Source organism: Vigna angularis, chromosome 9 (genome assembly GCF_016808095.1).
Source record: "Vigna angularis cultivar LongXiaoDou No.4 chromosome 9, ASM1680809v1, whole genome shotgun sequence".
NCBI classification, from domain to species: Eukaryota; Viridiplantae; Streptophyta; class Magnoliopsida; order Fabales; family Fabaceae; genus Vigna; species Vigna angularis.
In genome coordinates, this window is record NC_068978.1 from 25,775,940 (window position 1) to 25,801,483 (window position 25,544).

Below are 25,544 nucleotides of genomic sequence, written 5' to 3' on the forward strand. Positions count from 1 at the left end.
ATGGTAAATTTGATAAATATTTCTGCCTTACATTTTACTTAATCTATATTCATATTGTTGTTTTTTATTAACGAGTTAAAATACATGTATTATTTTTTATTGTAAGTAATTGTTTCAGTTTTAAAATGTTTAATTTAAATAATTAATTATTTAAAAAGTAAAACAGTAATATAATTAATTTAATTTAAATTTGATTAAATAGTATAAAAATGATAAAAATTTGATATAAAAAAAATCCTTTATTAGTGTTGTAGACGTAAGCTAAGGATTCAATAATATTTCTCTCCTTAAAATGTTGTAGAGAATTTATCCTGAACCAAGATCGCATTACTACATTGGGATGGCTGTTTGTTTTTCTACATTTGATCAAATTTCTTCTTACACCCATCATAGAATTATAGATTTCTAGAATGTAGGTGGTAGAAATTTGGCATCTCGATTCGTGTTTTCGATAATTATATTGATGAGTCTCTTCAGGAAAAATATTTTCAAAATTGGTCTAGTGTATTTTGAAAAACAAAATCTTGAAATTCACATATTCGATGGGTGTAGGAATAAATAGGCCATTGGAATAGGCTTTTACATTTTTAACTTTTTTAATGAAAAAATATCATTTGTACTTACTAATCTAGCCCAATTTATGTTGAAATCTTTACTAAGGAGCCAATTCTTAATGTACATTAGGTTGATTTATATAAGAAATATTTGATCTTTAAGAAGTCAAATCCCAGTTATCAATTTTTTCTAAAAAATGAAGAAAAAAAAGAAATAAATAATGTAAAAATGTGATTAAAATAAAAATAATCAATTAAAATGTTAAATTTAATTATAATTTCGGTTTGGGAGAAGAAAAAAATTTAATCTAATATATATTATAGTTTTAAAAGTCTTCAATAACGTAAATATATCGTCTTTTTTCCATGTTTCAATTGATGAGTTGCAGTGCTTTATGACTCTTGGCATGGTATCCTGACAAATTATCGTAAGTTGGAAAGTCATTAATGGTGAAAAATAACATTGCATGCATGGTTGTAAAGGGGGAGCGAGTCAGAGCTGCTATGAATAGAGCTCTTGTAACTCTGTAGAGGGCATCAAATATATTTTGTAAAGTCATGTATTTCGCTTGTAGAGGGAGGTTATGCTCTCAACCCATCCTTTGTAGAGTGACGATTCTATAATGTGAATAAGAGAATTCTTTCTTTTATCTCTTTTATTTGCATCAAGTGAGTGTTATTGTTAGGTTCCAAACCCAGGTACCTAACAAAGTGGTCCGACCTGCCGTTTCGAGAAGTTGCCGGATATCCTTAGGAGAGAGCGAAAATTTCATAAGCGAAGGCATCAAATAATTCAACCTCATCAACCCATAACAACTTTAAGTCTTCAACTAGTGGCTTGAGATAAAAATTTATCTCATTTTCATGCTACTTTGGACCAGATATCATCATAGACAACATTAATAGCTAAACCAAATCTAAGATTTCTACATTCTTGACCAAAGTTGGGAATTGTTGATCAATATATTTTCATTGCTCTGAATCAGTTAGATGACAAAGCAGTCCATGAATTGTTCTTTCATCTGCATATCATCTAAGGTTTTTAATGTCTTTTAGATTCGAAAACAAACGCTTAAGTCTGGCCACAATTGGAAGGTATCAAACTACTTTCAAAGTAGAACCATTTTTTTTTATATGACCATTATCTTTAGTGTTATTTTTTGACTTGTATCATGATAACCCACATTTTGGACACTTTTTCAAAAATTCAAACTATTTTCTATATAATATGCAATCATTAGGACGTGCATGTATCATTTTATACTCCATATTCATCGAACAAAGAATTTTCTTCGCATCATAATAATGAGTAGATAGTGTATTTCCATTTGGTAGCATTTCATTCAACAATGTTAATAATTTTGTGAAACTCTTATCAGTTCATCCTTTGGTCACCTTCAAATTCAGGAGTCTTAAAATTGTTGACAACCGTGTAAACTTAGTTGAACCGAGATACAAAGGAGTCTCGGCACTAGTGGACATAGTCTCATACACATGCGCTTGGGCAAAAAATTTTGCGCCAATATTATGGGTCGTGTCCTCTAATTTGTCTTCTTTTGGTCAATCTTCCATGGTGGAATCAATAACATTTTTCAGGTTGAGAGATAGTCGGAAAGTTTATTTCTTCGCCATGTCATATCCATGTTGTATAACATCGTAGGAAACCATCACAAATAAGATTTTCTCTAATTTCGGAGCGTTCAAATTTCTTCCATTCAAATAGTTCACACAAGGACATTTAAACTTGACTTCATCATTACTTCTATCCTAATAAAAACCAGAGATACTTTAGACTATCATAGTCTTTCTCTTAGATGATATTGTCTTAATAGACAACTATCTAGAACGTTTAACTCTCCTGAGTTAAACAATACAAGTATTTTAATTCTCTTTAGAATATCCAAACACAATCAATGTTGGTTTACAAGAACATATTTGAGTAACTCTCAGTGTGAGGATAGGTACAATATAATGAAATATGAGACTTGTGAAGTTCTTTCTTTGCTTTATGAATAGACTCAACCAATGTAAACTTATAGAGAGAATAATAGTGTAACGATACAATGATTGAAAAAGTTATTTTATTCTCTTGTGTGAGTCCTCTTTTTATAACTTTATTCGAGAGATGATTGTTACTAGAGAGAGTTGACCTTCTTGAGAGTAGGTGGCTTCTCGTACGGAGATATGTACTTTTCTACACCTTGGTAAGAAAAACATTGCTTTCGCAGATTGAAATGACTTCGTATTTTACAACGTCTTTTTGATCTTCATGTAGAGCTTTTAAGCATATCTTGGTATTGTAAATATCTGCACAAATAAAGACAGGAAAAACAAAGTAGACAAGGTACAATACACACATGCATTTAATGATTGTAGAAATGGAAAAGCCTTATTTTCCAACCAAGAGGGGGAGGTGAATTAGTTTTGTGTAAAAAAATTGTTCTTTTCACAACCTTTGGAAAATCTTTAACCTTTTCTTGAAACACAAGCAAATAAAGATTGTAAAGCAAATAAAGATTATAAAGCAATAAAAAAGATAAGGGATAGAAAAACAAACACCAAGATTTTTATACTAGTTCAGCCTCAATGCCTACATCTAATCCTTTTCAATCAATCTTAGATTGAAAGTCACTTCACTATAAAGATTGAGTTATACAGCAAGATTAACAAAGACCCTCTCTCAATGCAATCTCCTCTCCAACTCTAAATCTAGTATAGAAGAATACAACACAGAAACACAACCCTCTTTCTGCAGAAAATCCTTTGAGACACCTTTCAAAGAAACCAGAACCTCATGTTCTCTTCCTGGTCACCAGCAACAGGGAAACCACAATCCATAGATTGCAAAATCAACATTGATCTGATTTAGAACACCTAAGAGTGCAAATGATGATCAACAAACGAAAGAACACAACAATTCCTTCAAGAATCCTTTCAATCTTCCAAACTAAACGCTTCTTGATTTTTGGAGAATTAGCACCTTGTAATTTCTTATCTCAACTAACTTTGTCAGATATTAAAGATGAATGTACCAAAGTTCTTTATGAAGATAGCTATTCGTCAATATATAGTTTTCTCAAGTCTAACGAATATTAATCGATTACAATATTAATGTAATCGGTTAAACAATTAATACTACTATACCAAAATTACATTAAAACATTTTTAACAAATTACACATTTAATGTAATCGATTGCACAATTAATATAAGTCAAAACAATTCAAAATATGACTGTTATGTTAGTTAAGACTGATCATGAAAACAATTTTTAGTGTACACGAGATTTAACCGATTAAGAAAATCGTGTAATTGGTTAAGTATAACACTTAAACAATTTTGAAATTTTTTTTACTTAAAAACACATCATTGCACTCAACAATCAAGTGTAAGCAAAGACACGAGTTTTAATCGATTATACATATAATATAATCGGTTAAAACTTGTAGTTTGTCATAATTAAACATATGTTGATATTTGATGAATCTAACTAGTTACATAAACACTGTAATCGATTAACTCATACAAATATGCATTATGCAAAGAGTTTTATTATTCAAAACTATGAATATGTATACCACAAATATAAACTCATGTATAGTCACAATAAGTATGTAAACCAAGCATTTCAAGCACAAACGCACATGTAAATGTAGCTTTGCATATTAAAACGTTTTTGTGTTGTCCAAGTAACTTATTGAAACATTTTTATTGTTGTCATCATAAAAAACACATAAGGGTTTGGGTTTAGCTTTTACGTAGCTCCCCCTATCAACAATGATCTATATATTGATAGAGTGTTGAAACATGTTTCGTAAAATAAGCATTTAGTGCAAGTTTGAGCCTTTTGAAGTAGTGATAGTTGATAAGATATATAACATTTACAACTTCTTTCATTAGACACGTTTTTATCAAATGTTATTTGATCTTTTATACTTGACACATCATGGTTTTTGTTATAAGCATTTATAAGAATGCACTTTATCTGGACGTTATACTTCTCTAAACCATATTTCGTTAAATTTTGTTTGTTAAACTTCAAAACTCAAGATGTTAGACAATTTATTTTCTTTAGACGATATTGTCTTAATAATGTGGGTGTAGTTTGAAAGAGAATATGTTATTTGAGCTGGCTTTGGTTGTGGTAGATGAAAAACACCCAAAACGGTGGGAGATTGTGGTATCGTGGTAGGAGGAGAAAAAAGTGTAGGGGAAGTTCAAAAGCAATAAGTATTTCTTTTAAAGGATTTAAATCTCAAATAATATAAAAAAACTAGACCATGAACTAGGAGTAGGAGAAGCTCAACATTTTGCCCTAGTTAACTCAATTGAGTCGTGGTGGATAAAGATAACAACGTACAAGTTCGTTTTTGTTTCTTTGTTCAATTAAATGATTATCTTATCTTTCTCTTGTTACAAGTGTATTCTTTGTGGTTTCCTTGTCATTTAATGACACTCTTGGTTTTTTTTTTTATGACCATTCCTGCAAAACAAAACTTAAATAACTTGTTGATATTATGTAAACTTTTGAAATATCACTTTACTTGCCTTTGATGAAGTAACATTCTAAACCTTTTCAATCATTGGGAAAGTTTAAAAACTTGTTTGATACATCATACTCCAAAACACAACTTTTTCATTATGTATTTTCAAGGAAGTCATGCTAGTGGTATATCTAATTTTACAATTTTTAATTGAAAGTCGTCATATTTTTACATAACTTCAACATGGAAAAGTATTATGAATACACGATATAGCTTATCACTTATAATATATTTGAAATTTGAAACCTACTCGTAATTTTATAATAAATTCATATTAGAAATATAAAAAACCCAGAAGAGATAGTTGCAACTTTTTTTTATGTAGGACTTACTATGTTTGTTGTTTATAGAGGTAAATAATATGATTTTGATTTTGCTTTAAAATGTAATTTGAGTGTTGGAATATCTATTTTATCTTGAATCAAGAAGAGAATTGACTAAATTTGGTAGATGTTTAGACTAGTTTTTTTTAGTAAAGTTGAATGATTTTTTGACTTCATAGAGTCGATTTTCTCGAAATTTTTTGAACTAATTATTTAATCAGGTTTAGGTCCAACCAACCCATCAGTTTGTTTTCAAAATAGGAATTTCTAACTTCTGCATAGTACTTGAGGGTGAACATTAAGAAAAAAAAAGTTAAATATATCCAAACACATTAAAAAATCAATGAAAGCTTCAAAAGTAAAAACAATAATATAAAAATATATGAAATTAATATAATATTTTGGTGTTTAATATTTTTATCCCTATTTATTTTTTAACTACGACAGAACAGTTTTAATATGCACTAATTTTGATTTTCGTAAACAATTTTTTATATATTAGTAAACGATTTTGTGAAAAACCATAACATTTAAATTTATTATATTATTTTTAAATTTTTTAATTGCTATTATATATTACTTTTTCTCTTTTATATCTCTGTTTTGTTTTAAGGATAATGTATGATGACAATGCATAATAAAGTAAAAGTTATTATTGTAAAATATATGGAATTAAGTTTAATAAATTAAAAACTTAATAAGAATTTGGTGGATGATAACAATAATAGTTATATGATTGTCGTCTTTTCGATAACAATAAGACTAATAAATCTTCTCAACTCAAAGTAAAGTGTGTTCAAAAGCAACCCCGCATTTGTGTAAAAAACAAAAAAAACTTTGAAACTTTTCTGACCCAATCCGTGGCCGTGTTCTGCAAAAAACCAAAACCCGATAAAGTGGTTAGGAGGATCCGTTTTCGGTAATCGGGTTTTCGGAGTCTAGGGTTTCGGGTTCAACGGCGGCGATGGCACAGGCAGTGGGCCGGAGCAGGTTGGTCGGAGAGTACGTGGTGGGGAGGCAAATCGGCGCGGGGTCGTTCTCGGTGGTGTGGCACGGAAGGCACAAGGTGCACGGAACCGAGGTGGCAATAAAGGAGATCGCCACGCTTCGCCTCAATAAGAAGTTGCAGGAGAGCCTCATGTCCGAAATTTTCATCTTGAAGCGGATTACACACCCTAACATAATCTGTTTGCACGATATCATTCAGGTTCGGTGCCGAATTTTTCTTTTGTTTTTGCCGTGGAATGTTTTTGTTGCAACCACCTTGATTAACGCCTTTCACTGTTTGGTGGGACCCTGACAAGTTTGAGGTTTTTGAGCAATTAATTCTTGGTGTGGGACTTAGTTAAATTGAAAACTTAGCACTCCTTTCCACAGATGTAATATGTTGGACTTGAATCCCTCAGAAGCCTGGGTGTATTGCCAGTTGAGTCAAAGTCTTTGGGTTGGTGGGGATTGTTGAAGCTATTATGTGATCTGGAATTTCGGAAAATGTTATGAGTGTGAGGATTCTCTTATTTTTGGGATAATCTGTTTAGGAGTGTTTCTATAACTTTTTTTGCTTTAAGTAAATTGCTTTTGGGTTTTAGGGTGTATATTTGCTTCACAGTGAAGTGGTGATGATGATGTTTTAGGAGAGCTTGGAAATGTGTGCTGAGTGATGACTTTTGTAATTTTGATATTTGTGATTTTTCTTTTAGCTGGGGATGGAAATATTTAGTAATTTTTAGTGGTGAGAAAGAATGTTGGCAATATGCGGTTTGACTACTGAATAAACAAAACCTTCGAAAAAGTGTCCGGGGTCATGATAACCATGGTTGCTGCTATTTGGGGATGTACCGTGGGATTTGAAGAGGAAACAGATTTTACCATTTTGGGGGTTTCTGCATAAAACTATATGGTTGTGTATGCTAGTATGCTATTATTTATAGGAGGGAACCTTTTTGCTTTGGGGTGTAACTGCATCCTACTGTTTGCCCAGGTTCACTGCTTTTCTCTATTTTTGAGAAGAAGCAGTATGCATGCGCTCTCTATTAAGTTAACAAGGTGCAGTATATTGCTGTTTAATTGAATTGGGGGAAGTTGTGATCATGAAGCTCGGTTTGATGTAGGGAAACAGTAGCTTTTTATGTGTTGGGAAACGGCCTTGATTGCCTTAATCACGGTCTCTTTGGCGGTTCTGTGGATTGCAGCCTCAAAGATTGGTGGTAGATTCACTAGAGATATGACCAAAGTTAGGTAAAAAACTAGAGTTTAAGATTGTGTTAGAACATCTATCCTAGATCCTTTGTTGGGCCCACTTGCAAATGCCATGCTCCTGACCGGAAGGCCTAGGCATGAGGACCACTGAAACACCTCCTTAGCTACACTCACTCCAAACCCACCTTAGTTATGGTCTCATTGTGGTTGCCTTAATTGCACATCAAGGGTGGTGGTTTAATATATAAATGGGAGGCAACTCTCACTTTATAAGTCAGTTTTATTGTGATAGGTTCTTGGGTCAAGAAAGACCAAGAACTATCCTGGTGCAAAAGTAAAACACACTCACAACACCAGAAAAGATGAAAAGAATGGTATATTTCCTCTGTAATGTTCTCAACTGTACAACCTCCAAAAGGGGGCTTAATCCCTCCTCCACAGGATATGAATTGTCCTGTCTATACAACACTCAAAATGTTAGCTACCCCCTTACCGAAATATACAACCCTTATATAGGTTGCTCTAATCTCCCCCAACCGACTAACTACTACCCTATGCATTCGAACCAATGCATCACCCCTTACTCACAGTAGTTAACTAACTCCCCAACCGTCTAAGATGTCTTCCCACGTAGCCCCATCTCGCCCTCCTTCCTGCCACTCTATCAACACCTGAGGTATGCTGCTGTCCTCCCTCTGTTGGCTCCTCCTGTCCAACACCCGCTTCGGCCAGAAACTAGGTCCCTCTCCTTGTAGCTCTGCCGGTAGTTCTTTTTCAATTTGGTGGGTCCCCACCGCCAACTTCAATTGGGACACATGAAAAATCGGGTGTACCCTTGCTGTCGCCGGTAGCTTCAACTGAAATGCCACAGAACCCACTTGTTTCAACACCTCGAATGGCCCATAAAATCTAGCTGATAGCTTCGGATGTATTCCCGTGGACATGGACGACTGCTTATGAGGTCGGATCTTTAGATAGACCCAGTCGCCTACTTGTATCTTCACTGGTCTCCGTCTTTTGTTGGCGTGTTTAACCATCTGGTCTTGAGCTTTCTGTAGATGAAATTTGAGTTGAACTAAAGCCTCATCTCGAGTCATTAGTTCTTGCGCCACCGCCTCTACTGCGGTCTCCCCTGGGATGTATCTCGACAGGGATGGTTGTGGTCGACCATACACAGCTTCAAAAGGGGTGCATTTCGCGGAACCTTGGTAGCTGGTATTGTACCAGTACTCTGCCCAAGGTAGAACAACACCATTTCTTCGGCTGTTTCGAACAGAAACAACGCAGATAGGATTCTAAAACTCTGTTTAGAACCTCGGTTTGCCCATCCGTTTCCGGATGGTAAGCTGTGCTCATGTTGAGCTGGGTGTTCTGGAGTTTGAACATCTCCTTCCAAAATATGCTTAAGAATAACGGATCTCTATCACTGACAATGGACAGAGGTACTCCATGTAGCTTGACTACTTCTTTAACAAACATTTCTGCCACTGTCTTAGCTGTATAGGGGTGCTTCATTGCTATGAAATGGGCATACTTGCTGAGCCTATCCACTACCACCAGAATAGCATCAAATCCTTGGGACTTTGGCAACCTTACTATAAAATCCATACTGACTTCCTCCCAGATTGCATTCGGGATCGGCAGGGGTTGAAGCAACCCCTGGGGTTGAAGCAACCCCTGGGGTGAAGCTGCCAAATACTTATGCTGTTGGCAGATGAGACATCTTGCTACAAATTCTATGACCCTCTTCTTCATCCCTATCCAATAAAGGGATTGGGCAATCTTCCTATAAGTCTTGTAAATACCCGAATGACCTCCTCTAGGTGTGGCATGGAATTCCTGCAACAGTTTCGGAATCCACTCAGACGTCGCAGATATCACCAGTCGCCCTTTGTAGTGCAGCCTATCATTCTCCAAGGTATAAGAAGGATGTGAATCAGCATCAACTTGCAATCCTTCCACTATTTTCTGTAGCACTGGATCCTCCTCTACCTCCCGTAAAATGTCCTGAAAATCCTACCAGTAAGGCCTGGAAATTCCCTTCAGCTCCATTTCCCCCTCTGCCTCCATCTCTCCTTTTCGTGACAACGCATCCGCCCCTCTGTTAGATGCTCCTGTTCTGTACTGGATCTCAAAATTATACCCAAGCAGTTTTGCTATCCAGTTCTGCTGGTTTTGTGTCGTAATCCGCTGCTCCAGCAGGTATTTCAAACTCCGCTGATTAGTGTGCACTATAAATTGTTGTCCCAGCAAATACGATCGCCAGTGCTGAATAGCTAGGACCAGGGCCATCAACTCTTTTTCATATATTGACTTGCTCAAGGACGCTGTCGAAAGTGCTTTACTGAAGAAAGCCACCGGTTTCTTGTTTTGAGATAGCACTGCTCCCACTCCTTTGCCTGATGCATCACATTCAACATGGAACTGCTGTGAGAAATCAGGTAATGCAAGAACTGGGGCCGTTGTGATAGCCTCCTTCAGTTTCCGCATTGCCTCACTGCCCTGTGGCGTCCAACAAAACTGTCCCTTCTTCAAAAGATCTGTCAAAGGCTTAGCTATCTGCCCATACCCCTTTACAAACCTCCTGTAATACCCTGTTAAGCCCAGAAATCCTCAAAGGGCTTTAATGGTTCTGGGTTCTGGCCAATCCATGACCGCTGCCACCTTAGCCTTGTCCATCTCCACCCCTTCGTCTGTTATCAAATGCCCCAGGTAATGTATTTGTCTCCTTCCAAAATCGCACTTCTTCTTGTTGGCATACCACTTCTGTTCCAGCAAAGTTCCCAATACCTCCTGGATATGCTTTATGTGATCTGCCCAGGTGCTACTATAAATCAATATATCATCGAAAAACACTAGGACACTCCTCCTCAGATACTTCTGCAGCAGGTTATTCATCACACACTGAAACGTTGCTGGTGCGTTAGTGAGGCCAAACAGCATGACTAAAAACTCGTAGTGGCCTTGGTGTGTGCGAAACGCAGTCTTCGGAATATCCTCTTCTCCCATCCTTATTTGGTGGTACCCTGCTTTCAAGTCCACTTTAGAAAAAAAGTTTGCTCCCTTGAGTTCATCCAAAAGCTCCTCTATCACGGGTATAGGGAACTTATCTGGTATTGTCGCCTTATTCAATACTCGGTAATCTATGCAAAGTCTCCAACTCCCATCCTTTTTTTTTACTAGGATTACTGGGCTAGAATAAGGACTGTGGCTAGGTCGTATGATCCCGGATTCTAACATCTCTGCTACTTGTCTCTCCACTTCAGACTTCATTGTGTAGGGGTATCGATACGGTCGTACATTCATTGGATCGACCCCTTCTTTGATGGGTATCCTATGATCCCATTGCCTGACTGGAGGTAAGCCCAGGGTTTCTTTGAAAATCTCCTCATACTCTTCCAACACCGCTTCCAGCTTTCGGTTCTGCTCCTGCGTCAACTGTTTCCCTACCTGGGAGTCTCGGTCCCATTCTGTCTATCCCAAATCCCAAACTAGTGTCACAGCCTCCACCTCCTTAACCTGGGTGACACTAATTCTTTGGTCAAGGTGGGATCACTCTGTATGGACACCTTCTTCCCCTCTCTTTTGAACCCCATTGTTAGCGTCCCCCAATTAATGGTTACCTCTCCCAAGGTAGCTAACCACGCCACTCCTAAGATGATGTCCACTCCCCCTAAATCAAACAAATATAATCTCTCCTTCACTTCTACCTCCCCCATTTCCACCGTCACCCCTTCACAGTAGCCTTGAGTCTCCTTCCTTCGACCATCTCCCAAGCATACCTTGTAGGGTGGTGTTCCTTCCACAGGCAAATTCAATTCCTCCACCATCCTTCTGGCTATAAAGTTGTGGCTGACCCCACTATCAATTAGCACCAGCACCTTCCTCCCATTCACCTATCCCTGCAACTTCATCGTCTTAGGTTGGGTGAGACCCCCTGCAGAGAAATATGAAAGCTCCATGGGTTTTTCCTCCTCTTCTTCCTCGTCTTCCCCTTCGTCTTCCTCCTCACCCTCAGCCAGGATAGTCACCCTCATACTTCTCTCCGGACAGCAATGACCTGGGCTGTAGGGACCTCCACAGTGGAAACATCTACCTTCCTCTCTCCTCTTGATGTATTCTGAATATGGAAAACTCCTCGGACCCCGTCCCTTGATTCCGCTACCCACTGTACTCACTCCCCTAGCCATTCCGTTCGTCGGGTTTGCTTCCTTCCTCACAGATCCCACACTCTCTGTCATGCCCATTCTTGCTGGGTTGCTTCTAATCGGCTCAGTTTTCGCCACTATGCCTCCTCCTCCCATGGAACGGCCCCAAGGTTGGGTGTTCTTGGTTGTCGTCCATCCACTCGTTTTCGACCTCCGCTGCACGTCTTCCACATTGCGCGCAATCCTCATCGCTACCATCAAATCTTGTGGGTCGTGGGGTCTTAAGTGGCACCGTATCTCCTCCTCCAACCCCGCCAAGAAGTATCCCAACAATTGCTCGTCAGAGAACGCCTTGGTCTGTCCCACCAAAGCTTCGAAATCGTGCACGTACTCTTCCACCGTGCCCGTTTGCTTTATCGCGACCATCCTCTCAAAAATTCCGGCTCGATTCCGACCCCCGAATCTGATGACCATGGCTTCCTTCAAACCCTCCCAAGATCGGTTTCTCGCCTTTTCTTTCCAGAATTTGAACCAATAACCGGCGCTTCCCTCCATGCTAATATACGCCAATTCGACCTTTTCCGATTCTGTCACCTTCTGAATCTCAAAAAACTTCTCTGCCCTGTTTATCCAGTTTAACGGGTCATGACCTTCGAAAATGGGTAATTCCACCCTTCTCCGCCAACTGGGTGGTCCCTCTGGCCGTTCCCCGTCTTTTTCTCCGTCCATGTCTGTTCGGCAGTCCTCCCGATTACCATTAACGGACCCTTGAATCCCGCCTGAATTTCCCTCCGTCTGCCTGGTCCGTGCTCCCAAAATCCTCATCAATTCCTACAAGTCCTTGCGCATCGCCACCGAGTCTTGACGTATAGCCACCGTCTCCGCCTGCAACCCGTCCATGCCAATCTCTAGATGTTCCAACTGCCCCTCAACCACGTTCATGCGCCCCTCCATTATGATCCTCACGCCCAATTGGATCTGGCAGGTCAGACCAATTGATAAGTTCTTGGGTCAAGAAAGACCAAGAACTATCTAGGTGCAAAGTAAAACACACTCACAACACCAGAAAAGATGAAAAGAATGGTATATTTCCTCTGTAATGTTCTCAACTGTACAACCTACAAAAGGGGGCTTAATCCCTCCTCCACAGGATATGAATTGTCCTGTCTATACAACACTCAAAATGTTAGCTACCCCCTTACCGAAATATACAACCCTTATATGCATTCGAACCAATGCATCACCCCTTACTCACATTAGTTAACTAACTCCCCAACCGTCTAAGTTCTCTCTTATAGACTCTTAGTGTCCTATCAGTTTTATTGAGTTAAGTTTGGTCCAAAACAAAAGTTTAATATTATGGAAAACAAAGGAGGGGCAATTATTGATGAATGACATTTGATTGTAAAACGACTATGGTTGTTTAAAATCTAGCCTGGATTTATTTTGTGCTAATGGCAAATGAAAAATGTTGTCTGTAGGGTGTGAATTGTTTCTAAGCATTAGTTTTGGCTTATTTTATTCAAAACCAAAATTCTGAGGTTTGAATAAGTATTGTAGAAAGTAACATTCTATGAATAGATCCGTCTATTACTATTTGTGGTAAGTGTGATGTCAAATGAAATATGCATTTTTTGGTGCATAAAGAAAGTTTCTCATTAGAAGTTTCATTCACTTTATGTAGGTTCCTGGGAAGATACATCTTGTGTTAGAATACTGTAAAGGGGGAGATCTATCCTTGTACATTCAACGCCATGGAAGGGTACCAGAGGCAACTGCAAAGCATTTCATGCTGCAGCTGGGTATGTTTCAACTGTATACAGTTATGTTCTCCTTAAATGTTCTAGTAGTAAATGACTACCCTGTGTTTCAGCTGCTGGTCTACTAGTTCTTCGAGATAATAACCTTATTCATCGAGACCTGAAACCACAGGTTTTTATTTTGATTCTATTTCATTAAACATAAATGTGTATTTATGGTTTTATAGCTCGTTAGTTCAGAATCCTAGTTGACCCCCTTCTATATTAAATTTAATCTTTGTATGAAGGTTGCTTTGTTATTTTAGCTAAATATGCTAATCATTATCATCCTTGAAACAGAACCTTCTTCTCTCCCAGAATGATGAGAAGGCAGTACTGAAGATTGCTGACTTTGGATTTGCAAGGTAGCCTAATTATTCTACTTCATTCATCTATCTTGAAGAACCCAAAAAAATGAAGACATCATGAAAGCCCAGCGTTAATCTTTGTGTATGTGGCTCAATATTTTATTTGAGATAATTAGTGAAAATGTGTTTTTAAATGTGTTGATCATAATAATACAAACAAGTGTGGGTTTAAAAATGTTAGACTAGGTATTAAATATAGGTACAAGGTAGTTGTTTGTCTTATAATAAGAGAGAGAGAGACATAGGCTGAATCCTTAATATGTATTGAGCACAGGGTTATGCATTTATAAATAAGAAAATACTAAGAGACAAGTCTAAGCCATTTACATCTCACACTCCTCCTCAAGCTAGTGCATATAAATCATATGTACCAAACTTGTTACAAATATAATCAATTCTAGAACCTTGTAATGATTTAGTAAAAATATCTACTAGTTGATCATTAGAATTATCAAACTTAGTCTTGATATATCTTCAAATATTTTTTCGAATAAAATGATTGATAATCAATCTTAATATGTTTGATCTTTTCATGAAAAATGGGATTTGAGCTAAAGTGAATAGCAACTTGATTGTCACATATAAGTGTTATTTGAGTGACATCTCCAAATTGCAATTCTTTAAATAACCGGTTAAGCCAAATAAGCTCACAAGTAGCCAAGTCTATAACTCTATATTCTACTTTTGTACTAGATCTTACTATAACATTTTTGTTTCTTGCTCTTCCAAGAGATCAAATTATTACTAGTAGAAACACAATATATGAAAATTGATCTACAATAAAAAGGAGGGCTTGCCCAATCAGCATTGGAAACAAACCTAAGAGTAAAGTCTGAAATTAAAAGGATCAATTTTTGGAAACAAATTTAGCATCGATCAACAATGACCTAGCTCTAGATATCATGTTACAATAAAAGAGAGTGAGGCATAGGCTAAATCCCTAATATATATTGAGCACACTGGGTTATGTATTTATAAGGCCTGAGCCCATTAATCTAATAGCTTGGAAAAGTGCTATGAGTTATTTACTTATTAGCATTAATTTCTTGTACTTGTTGGTGTTCTTGATGTAATTTTCTTCTATAAATAACAAAGATCAACGGAGAGATAATCAATCTCTTAAGTTCTTTTTTACCTTGTCTTCAGTCTTAAGTTGATGTAAAGTGGGTTGATCCCACTCTCCTACTTTTCCGGTTGTCCACCACTATTATTTTGCCGTCATCATTCGTCATCTGCTACCATTTGCCATTCGCCACCCACCTTTTTCTTTGATGACCACTAGGTGATAGCGTCCTCCTCAAGCTAGGTTGGGCCAAAGAAAGAAGATGAAACTATGGATATGGTGGTGAACCTCACGGTTTTGGTGAGTGTTTATGGTGGATTGGAGGTGGTTGATGGTGCTTTTAGAGAGGTTAGGCCAACTCTAGAGAAGAGTGGCTAGAGGGACCTCATGGATGCTCTAGCCTTAACTTGGGACAAGATATTGTTGCTCAAATATTTGACAGCATAACATTATGAATTCTCCAAGTCAAGTTACAAGGGGGGAGATACCTCTTTTTATAGAGAAAGATGTCTCCAAAGTAGACAAGAAACCTTAAAAATGACTTCTGACACTCGTCCAAAGAGAGGAACTTTCTCCAGCGAGCAACACTCTTGAAACTCGCCCTGCAAGCAATGGAACTTGCCCAGCTAGCAGTGGAGCTCGCCCAACAACTAGTGGAGCTCGCCCAATGAATGGTGGACTCACTGAGCGATCATGTACCTTTATTTTGAGCATAATTATTGCTCTACAACTTGAGCAAACTTGTTTCAAAATCCCTATACTACTTGGTTTCTAATACAAGGCCTAAAAAGATATCCTATACTACTTGACCCTTAATATAAGGTCTAGAATCGCTTCATGATGGCCCTAGAGAAAGTGGTTTGTGTTACGAAAATGCTTTAGGAATATTTTATTTTTAATTTTAATTGAGTCAAAGTTTGTTCCTTATTTTTTAGGATTTAGTTAATTTTTAATTTTGGGTTGAAGTAGTGGATTAAAATTAGGATAAAAATGTTAGTGGGTAGTTACTTTTTCAGGTTTTAAATATTGTAACGTTTCTCATTATTTCACTATCAATAATACAGAAGCATTTAGCTTCAAGCGTGCTATGTTTTTTAGTCTAAAAAACCGACAATTGATATCAAGAGCCTTTTTCTTGAGGGACCTGTGAGAGAAAAATCTGAAGCATGGAAGGAGATTCAAAATTTTCAACAATAGCACCATCAATCTTTGATGGTGAAAATTATCAAATTTGGGCTGTACGAATGGAAGCCTACTTGGAAGCTCTGGATCTATGGGAGGCAGTTGAAGAGGATTATGAAATTCCTGTGCTACCTAGGAATCCAACGATGGCTCAAATCAAGAATCACAAGGACGGAAAAACCAAAAAAGCTAAGGCAAAGGGGTGCCTCTTTATTGCAGTTTCACCAACCATTTTCACTTGAATCTTGTCTCAAAGTCAGCCAAAGCCATATGGGATTATCTCAAAGAAGAATATGATGGAGATGATCGAATTAAAGGCATGAAGGTGTTGAATCTCATTAGAGACTTTGAATTGCAGAAGATGAAGGAATGAAAAACTATCAAGGAGTACTTTGAAAAACTTTTGAACATAGCAAACAGAGTAAGATTGCTTGGTTCTGAATTTAAGGACTCTCATATTGTTGAAAAAATTCTAGTTACCGTACCTGAAAGATTTGAAGCTACCATAACCACCTTAGAAAATACTAAGGATTTTTCCAAGATCACCTTGGCAGAGTTGCTGAATTCCTTGCAGGCACAAGAACAATGAAGGGCTATGAGAGAAGAAGGCTTTCTTGAGGAAGCCTTGCCTGCTAAACATGAAGACAGTTGGAAAAACAAAAAAATGAACCAACAACCAAATAGAGAAGGTATTGTCAGAAATGAAAGCAAAGCAGGAAACTCCAAGGGAAAGTATCCTCCTTGCAAACATTGCAACAAGATGGGTCATCCTCCATTCAAGTGTTGGAGAAGGCCTGACGCTAAATGCAACAAGTGCAATCAACTTAGGCATCACGCTGTCATATGCAAGAACCAAAATCAGCAGCAGGAAGAAGATGCTCAAATTGCAAATGAAGAGGAGGAAGATCAACTTTTTGTTGCAACCTGTTTTTCAACCAATGCTTCAAGTGAATCTTGGCTAATTGATAAGTTGTACTAACCACATGACCTTTAACAAGGCACTCTTTAGAGATATGAGGCCAACTGATGTCACCAAAGTCAGAATAGGCAATGGTGATTATATTTCAGTCAAAGGAAAGCAGTTGCAATTACAAGTTGTGCAGGCACAAAATTTATTCCAGACGTTCTTTTCGTTCCTGAAATTGACCAAAATTTGTTAAGTGTAGGTCAACTGATTGAAAGAGGATTTAGAGTTATTTTTGAAGACAAAAATTGCTTGATTAAAGATGCAGCTGGTCTAGATATGTTCAAGGTGAAAATGAAAGGGAAAAGCTTTGCTCTAAAACCATTGGAGGAGGAGCAAACTGTATTCTCACTCAAGGAAAATGTGACAAAAATCTGGCACAAGAAGCTAAGACATCCTCATCATATGTTGGGTGCAAAAAGTTTCTCTCTATTTTAATCTTAAGTAATTCAAATTCTTCTTATTAGTCCAATTTAGCTCGACCATCTTCTCCTACTCTTATCACCTCCCAACGACTGAGTCCAATTACCTATCCAGTACCACATGGTGAGTCTTCTTCATCAAGTCCTTTACCATTGTCATTTTATATTGTCTCCGAATAGTGATGATTTCAGTTGGCCTGTTGTTATTTGAAAAGATATTCGCTCTACACACAATCCTTATCTTATTTGTAATTTTCTTTTGTATCTTTCATTACCATTCCTAAAAGTATGAAAGACACCCTTGATCCTAGGTGATTCCAGACCGTGATTGATGAAATGTAGGTTCTTGAACATAATAGTACATGAAACTTAGTTCCTCTTCCTCCTAGATAGAAGTTTGTTTGTTGTTGGTCGGCTTATGCCATTAAAGTTGGGCTAAATGGTGAAGTTAATTGTCTAAAGCTAAATTGGTTGTCAAAGGATATACTTAGATATGCAACCTTGATTATGTTGATATGTTTTCTCATGTAGCCAAAATGACTATTGTACATCTCTACTTTGCCATGATAGCTATATGTCATTGACCTTTCCATCAATTAGATATAAAGAATGCTTTCTTCAAAGTGATCTAGAAAAGGAGATTTACATGGAAAAATCTCCTGGTTTTGTTACCCAAGGGGAGTTTGACTTGGTTTGTAAGTTATACTGTTTCTCTATGGTTTCAAGTAATCTTCTCGTGCTTGGTTTGGAAAACTCAGTCTTTTTGTTCAAACTTCTGGAATAAAATACAGTGAGGCAAATCATTCAATTTTTTATCTTGGAAAATGTGTTTACCTAATATTATATATTGATGACATAGTTATTACAGGAAATGATGCCACTAGAATCTTATATCTAAAGGGAACACTTACGTAATCACTTCCAAACCAAAAACCTTGGAAGTCTTTTTTATGCACCTTGAAACAGAAACGAGAAAACAAGATAGAGAAGAAGCATAGGTAAACGCAAACTGGATTATTGACTATTAGTTGAAAAAAGCCAACATTTACGAAGGAAATAGCTTCCTTTGACATAGGGTATTCTCTCTAACAATAGTCAAAGACTCAGTACAAAAAGAAGACCCCTAACACCTACCAAATCGAAACTATTTATTTATATCATAGTCTCTCCCCCAAAACAATTAGCTGCATAACTCCCTGTTATTTCTAAATTTCCTTCTATAATACACATTCCCCCCTCTCATTATTTCCTTGCCTAGCAGTCTTAAATACTTTCTAGGCGTTGAAGTGGTTCAATTAAAGAAAGGCATTGTGGTTTCTCATTGGGAATATGTTTTAGATATCTTGAAAGAAACATGCATGACTGATTCTAGACCAGTAGATGTTCCTATGGCCAAATAAAAAATTAATGTTAGTGTTAGAATAAATAGTCTTTAATAGGATTTATTATAAGTTGCTATGTGCTTTGTGCTGGACCTAGTTCATAGATGTATCTTTTCAAATTCTCTTACTCTTTGGTCTCATGTATTGTATCTGATGTATCTAAAATTATTATAAATATGAAATCCTTAGAGGGGAAAACACACTTTCAAATTCATTCTTATTCCTCTATATCTATATCTTCCTGAAAATGGTCTTCTCTATACTCTCATTAAACCACAATTTTCTTCTTGGGCAGGTCTCTGCAACCTAGGGGCCTTGCTGAAACCTTGTGTGGTTCACCACTCTATATGGCTCCAGAAATCATGCAACTACAGAAGTATGACGCTAAGGTGATTTCAATTGTAATATCTTTGGTAAACCTAAGCATTCATGATTGGTTTCCTTCCCATTTAAATCTAATTAAACATGCAGGCAGATCTCTGGAGTGTTGGTGCAATCTTATTTCAGCTGGTTACAGGAAGAACACCTTTTACTGGAAACAATCAAATACAGGTATTAAATTGATATAGTGCCCTTTTTTGTAGTCTTTTGAATATTCTCTCAATGCAAACAAATGCAAACAAAGTTGTTCTTTCTAACCAATAATGTATATAGTTTGGTGCTATATTAGTAGTGTTGTTCTCCAAATTGGTACATTTTTCTGTCTTAGTTAACTTAATGTAACTTACAATCATGAACTCTGCAGTTACTACAGAATATATTGAAATCGACAGAATTGCAGTTTCCATCTGATTGCCCAAGTCTGAGTTTTGAATGCAAAGATTTGTGTCAGAAATTGTTACGTCGGAATCCAGGTATGCTTTTGATTCTATTGGAGATTTTAAAATCTGAGGCCTAAATTAAGGATGAGTTTATGGTCCAGTTTATTTAATCATTGTTTATAGTATTGTTACTTTTCTAATATGGCATGAGATGTCCTTGGTGTCACTTATCGACTTTTTCCTGGGAAACTAGCTGCAGTAAACAAGATGAACGCATGTGTGTTTCAAACCTGGCTATGTAAAATTATATTGCTTTGATTAGCATCAGCATGACAGCTCCTTCATAGAATTCAGCTGAAAAATCTGTTTGTCCTTGCTGTTTCAGGCTTTTTTAGATAACTTATTCTCCTGCTAACCAATACCATATCAACTAGAATAAAGGGGTATTTTTTATTTTTGTTATTTTTGCTAATGTAGATCGGACCACTTAATAGGTGAATACATATTTTTATTTTCAGGGCAAGATTTAGATACATAAAAACCTAATACATGATAAGTTATTACACATTGTTTGGAGTATAGGCAAGGTAACTCTGGAAGAGAGTCTTGTGAATTAAGAAAGAGATGCCCTCCATCTAAGGGGTAATTAATTTAGGGATTGATAATAGTTGGAGCTTGATTTGGTGAACTGATTTGTAATAATCCCTAGTTTTTAATATTAATATAAAATATAAATTGAGGGAAATTACTCTACATTTTCAGTAGTTTTTTCGTGGGAGAAACAAGGAAAAAGGGATGATATAAAATTATAAGTTTTTTGTCATCATTTTCAGTCATTCCATATATTATTCTAATATATTGTTCTCTCTTCTGTGTCTGTTTTTTTAACTTCAGTGGAACGTCTAACTTTCGAAGAATTTTTTAACCACCCATTTCTTTCTCAGAAGCAAAGAGAACAGGATGATGAGCCATTGAGGTAAAAACACTCTCTTATAATTTATGGTTATTATGGTTTTTCAGTTGCAAATATAAATAATTTGTAGTGTGCAGGAGTAGAAGTTCTTCAAGGCTGGTTGGTGGGTTTTTTTCTACAGTGTCTGACCCTTTGAGAAGAACTGAGGAAAATTATCAAGAAGATTGTTTGCCTTTCATCCTAGATGACGACTCTGGTGGCCCCGAGGGGAGTCCATCCTTTTCAAGAAAAAAGTCCTCAATAAAGTCCACCTATGGATTTGATCTAAATTCTAAATTAGATAAAGCAGAATCAACATCTCCTATCTCTAATAACTTCAATTCTAATTCTGGATTTCGTACCATGACACAAAGATCTCAAAACACTAATAGGAGATTGGACAACCGTAACATTTCAAGAAATCTCACTGATCCTCTAGAATCTCCAGAACAGATGTTCGCAAATCCTTATCCAAAAGGTAATACAAGCTATTTTTTTTCCATTTCTGTTTTCATGGCTGGATTTATTTATTTTTTCTTCTAAATTATGTATAATGCTTCTCATACTTGTGTAATATGTGACAGTTACGGATTCCCTGGAGAATATTGATCAAGAATATGTTCTGGTGCCAGGGCCCCCTATAGATGTTTCATCTTCTTCGGTGGGTGCTTCCAGGCCCAGCCATACCCCATATAGGTCTGGTAGTTTACCTCAAGAGTCTTCTAGTACAATCACCAGACCAAGTGCTCCAATGCCAATAGTTGGTGCACATACAAATAGCATGTACCAAGTTGGAAGTTCAGGAAGTCAGGACTCTGCCCCTGGGACTTCGCTTGGATCGATGGATATAGGTGATGAACAGCCATCAGCTCACTGCATGACCCGGGTAAAATCATTGCAACAGTGTGCATCTGCCATAACCGAGTTAGTTAATGAAAAGGTAAATGTTGCTGAAAGTTTGCTCACAACTGTGATCTTATATGATGTAGCCTGGCTCTAAGTTTTCTTGTAAACCATTAATATTGTCCTCAAACTATTACACTCTCTCTCGTACCAAGTGGTCCCGTAAAATAATAAAATTGTTTAAGTAATATCTGATTTATTGAATATGTTGCTTCTATTACCTCTATTCTATTTTGTTGAAGTTTAGGGATTAAATTGAAGGATTTTTTGTAGTTGGGAGCAAAATATGATTTCAAATACTTATAGTTCAGGGATGACATGGATTGTTTATTCCAAACTTTAGTTGAGGAATGTGCATGTACTTGAAAATCATGACCTAGTTTTTCACTCATCTCTAGTGGAGTTTTCTAAATGATCTTTCAAACTAATCTGGACATTTAGGTTATCTAGTATTGTGAGTGATAAAATTTCATATTATGGATACCTTAGTTCTATTTAGACAATAGGTTAGCTAGATCTTTCTATTTGGCTTTTATATATTCTTGGGTGAATCGGCATGTTATGGCCTATTTAATTACTTTGTGAAAAGCGGATTATGTGAGATAATACCTAATACAACACTTTGGTCACCCTCCGCTTGCTCATTGCACTAGAAACATGCCGTTATTGTTATCAGTTGTATTATCTGTACTATCCTATAAAGGAGACACCAATCTTTTTGGTGTACACATTTCTTTCTACAATTTTATGCTTATTCTAAACATTTTTGTAATTTTTTTTTTATAATAACTACTGCGGTAACTGTTGTTTTTAGTGGGGTAACCTTTTTTTCATTTAGTAGCAAAAGTGTAGATACATGGGCATGTCACACTTGTATAGCAATTTAGTTGGTCATTCTGTACGCATTACGAGGATCTTTCCTTTTGGTGGGAAATAGAAATGATTGAAACTTATTTCCCTTTTACACAACCCTTGATGTCTTGTGTTGCTGCCTTTGACATTTTGTAAAGTGGCTATGCTTGTCTAAATGTTAAGTTTTCATTTGTGTTACTGTGGTAATATTAATGATACTTGCCTTTTGGACTGCTCTATGTCTCACTCTTAAAAATGGTAAAGATGGAGGCAGGAAAGCATCTGGAAGCGTTTTCTATTCAGCTTGTAATTCTTGCAATCTGGAAGCAAGCACTGCACATATGCCATACACAAGCTGCCTCAGCCATGGAAGGAAGTCCAAATCAAGAAACTTCAAGATATAGAAAGAGTGCCAGCAGGAAGCATGGCAGTCCTGATTCAGAAGAATGCCTTGATGGAAACACCCTATGGCCAAAGGATATTTTATCTAAAATTGAAAGTGAATTTTTGAGGGAATTTGAGCATGCTGAAGAGCTTGCCAAGACCATTGAGCCTGGTATGGCATCATTTATTTTAAATTTTGAGCCAAATGTCTAGTTAACTTCTCTTCCTTCTTTTTTTAAAAAAATAAAATTAAGCTACTTCTGCACCTGAACATGTAAAAGAGTTTTCTTATGTTTAAACTTGGTTTTATGAGATGAACAATAAATTTTATATGCACTTTTTGTGACATGCATGAAATGTAAAGTAATAGTTATAACGCAAGTGTCACCTTTCTCGGTGTGTGAAAGAGAGCGAGACAGATTCTTGTAGTTTTATTACATAGTTTATGAAATTTATAATAATGGAAACTGTTTCTGTCCTGATTACAGGAAGCACTGAGATGCCAGATGCAATGGAGACAATATTTCAATCTGCCCTTGCTTTTGGAAGGCATGGGGGTGTGAGTATTTCATCATGCTTTTTATTTCATCTATTTTGGCCTGGGTGATCAAAGTCCATCTTGAAAATACGATTTTAAACTTGTATATAAAAAGAGATTTTCCATCATTGATTATACAAAATTAAGGTTATCTTAGACATTTTTAATGATATGCTAAAATTAAGCAAACTTGAAGATTTAATTGGTGATCCAAGCTGAGGTTGTGTTCTGATATTTGGTTGGCAGGTAGAAGAACTCATGGGTGACATGGAGAGTGCAGCTGCATTGTATTCAAAAGCTGTCCGTCTGTTAGTTTTTCTTCTAGTGGAAGGACCATCCCTGATTCTTAATCCTCCGTTTTCGCTGACAAACTCAGATCGTTACAGACTTCGAAATTACATTGATATTCTTAATAACAGACAAGGTTATTCAAGGTCCCAGCGAATGGCACTACTGAAATGTGATGACAGTCAAGGTATCCTTAAGGAAAAATTTTAGTAATTGTTATTTATCTCCCATTCACACAACAAATTATTTATTTGTACAGTTATTCTTTTGAGGGGGGTGAAATTGGTGATGCTGATGGGAGTAAAGCAGCACAAAGTAGATTGTAAAATTCAACATTTCGGTGGTTAGAATGATGATCAAATGTGCATTTGATTATGTATGCTGTGTCATTCGTCCCGTGAATTCTTTTATGAGCTTTAGGTTTGAAATTTGATTTTCTCTTATGAAAATGGTAATTGCATATAACAACAACGATACTACAATAAAATATTTGACTGATGACCAGGATTTGGTTTTATTACACATAAAATGCAAAAGCTAAAAATATAACTATCATAATTCTTGATAATTGTGACTTTAAGAAAGAAAAATTAGAACACATGATTCAAAACAAGAAAGGTAAAAAAACTTAAGTTCGTATATCTCTAAAGAAAGTGAGTGTTAAAACTCGTTTAAGTATTTTTTTTCTTTCAAAGAACTAACATATACGTTTTTTTATACAATCAAAATCTAACAAAGATACAAAAAACTTTACCTACTTGATGTTGTAGACAAATGGACCTAAGTGGCAATTTTTCTCATAATTTTCCAGGGTAAAACCGCAAATACAGACAAAAAGCTGCATAACAATGAAACTTTTTTTCCTTGCCAACCTTTTAGAGACTGGTTTGGCGATGAATTATCGACGAATGTCTTGATTTAGTGGCGCATTTCTGGGTGAAGAAGTTTTGTGACTTGGTTGATTCTTGAATGTTTTTATTTTGGCTTTTGATGCATTTGGAGAAAGTCAGAAAGGTCCAAGCCTACAGTATCAATTGATGAAAAAGTAGTTAGAGGTTCACAAGAATACTAAGGATTGTCCAAAGCAAGTTATCAGTCTAAAGAGATGAAAGACAAATTATGGTTTGAAGACTTTATTTCTTGGAAGGATTTAGGCTACCTTGGGTATTATGGCTTGGAAATTGTAGAAGGATGATCCTAGGTGGCTAGGGAAGGGTTTTTGTAGGATCTTGAAAGTATCTTTATGTAGAAAATGATCTTGGTGGTCTTGGTTTGTACTTTTGGGAAAATTCTTGTAGGGTTACGTTGCAGATTGAATGGTGAGTCTAATGGCATAGTTCCTGGGAATTATAAGTGATTTTTGGTTTACAGAAAGGGTAAAGTTTGAATTTGACTAATTTTTTTTTTTACTAAGTGATACTTTTATATTTTGGTAGGCTTTTTGCTAGCTTAGGAAGCGGAATGACATAGATGATGAAAGCATAATAAGAACACAATATAATAGAAAGAATATGAAAAACGAGGGAAGAAGTATCCTACCTTTGGACATGTACAATATCGAAGAAGAGTAGAAAAAATCTGAGGCTCTTATACCCGTTTTCTTGCTTTTTTTTTTCTTTAATCAACAATAGCAAATTAATTGAAAAGGGATAACAGGGTCACTTCAACCCTTATACAAAAAAAAGAAGAAAAGAAAGAGAATAAAAAATAAAGTGAAGAAAAAAGTCAACAAAAAAAAAATAAAGATACTCATCTCAAGAGTACTCCCTCAACAAATTCAAAATGGAAGATAAAAACCTCTCACAAAAAACATACTTGCAAAGAAATCCTAACAACTACAATACCAAACAAAAAAAACATATAGCCCAACAAATGGGATGATCTTTATGATAATATATTCTCTAGTTATAATCAAACAT

At 36.3% G+C, this 25,544-nt stretch overlaps 1 protein-coding gene across 3 annotated transcripts; it reads left to right on the forward strand.

Annotated features, from left to right (window-relative positions):
• The first annotated feature begins 6,190 nt into the window (after positions 1 to 6,190).
• Positions 6,191 to 24,000, forward strand: LOC108347507 (serine/threonine-protein kinase ATG1c). 3 transcript variants are annotated; one of them, XM_017586788.2, is made up of 13 exons: positions 6,191 to 6,627; positions 13,452 to 13,569; positions 13,641 to 13,699; positions 13,867 to 13,931; positions 19,243 to 19,336; positions 19,419 to 19,499; positions 19,693 to 19,801; positions 20,603 to 20,684; positions 20,759 to 21,138; positions 21,245 to 21,600; positions 22,680 to 22,971; positions 23,288 to 23,358; positions 23,584 to 24,000. In XM_017586788.2, the coding sequence occupies exons 1-13, from the start codon at positions 6,385 to 6,387 to the stop codon at positions 23,833 to 23,835; spliced, it is 2,202 nt and encodes a 733-aa protein (XP_017442277.1). In that variant the 5' UTR covers positions 6,191 to 6,384; the 3' UTR covers positions 23,836 to 24,000. The 3 variants fall into 3 exon arrangements, with proteins under 3 accessions (XP_017442277.1, XP_017442278.1, XP_052724297.1); XM_017586789.2 differs by having other exon boundaries at positions 6,194 to 6,627; positions 20,765 to 21,138; XM_052868337.1 differs by lacking the exons at positions 6,191 to 6,627; positions 13,452 to 13,569; positions 13,641 to 13,699 and having other exon boundaries at positions 13,903 to 14,016.
• Positions 24,001 to 25,544: the final 1,544 nt, after the last annotated feature.

What these genes read in the sequence shown, in the direction of transcription:
- LOC108347507 (XM_017586788.2), top strand. Translation starts at nt 6,385, where the DNA reads ATGGCACAGGCAGTGGGCCGGAGCAGGTTGGTCGGAGAGTACGTGGTG. An exon ending in GCATTTCATGCTGCAGCTGG is followed by an intron (nt 13,570 to 13,640) that starts GTATGTTTCAAC and finishes CCTGTGTTTCAG; the next exon opens with CTGCTGGTCTACTAGTTCTT. An exon ending in CGCAAATCCTTATCCAAAAG is followed by an intron (nt 21,139 to 21,244) that starts GTAATACAAGCT and finishes AATATGTGACAG; the next exon opens with TTACGGATTCCCTGGAGAAT.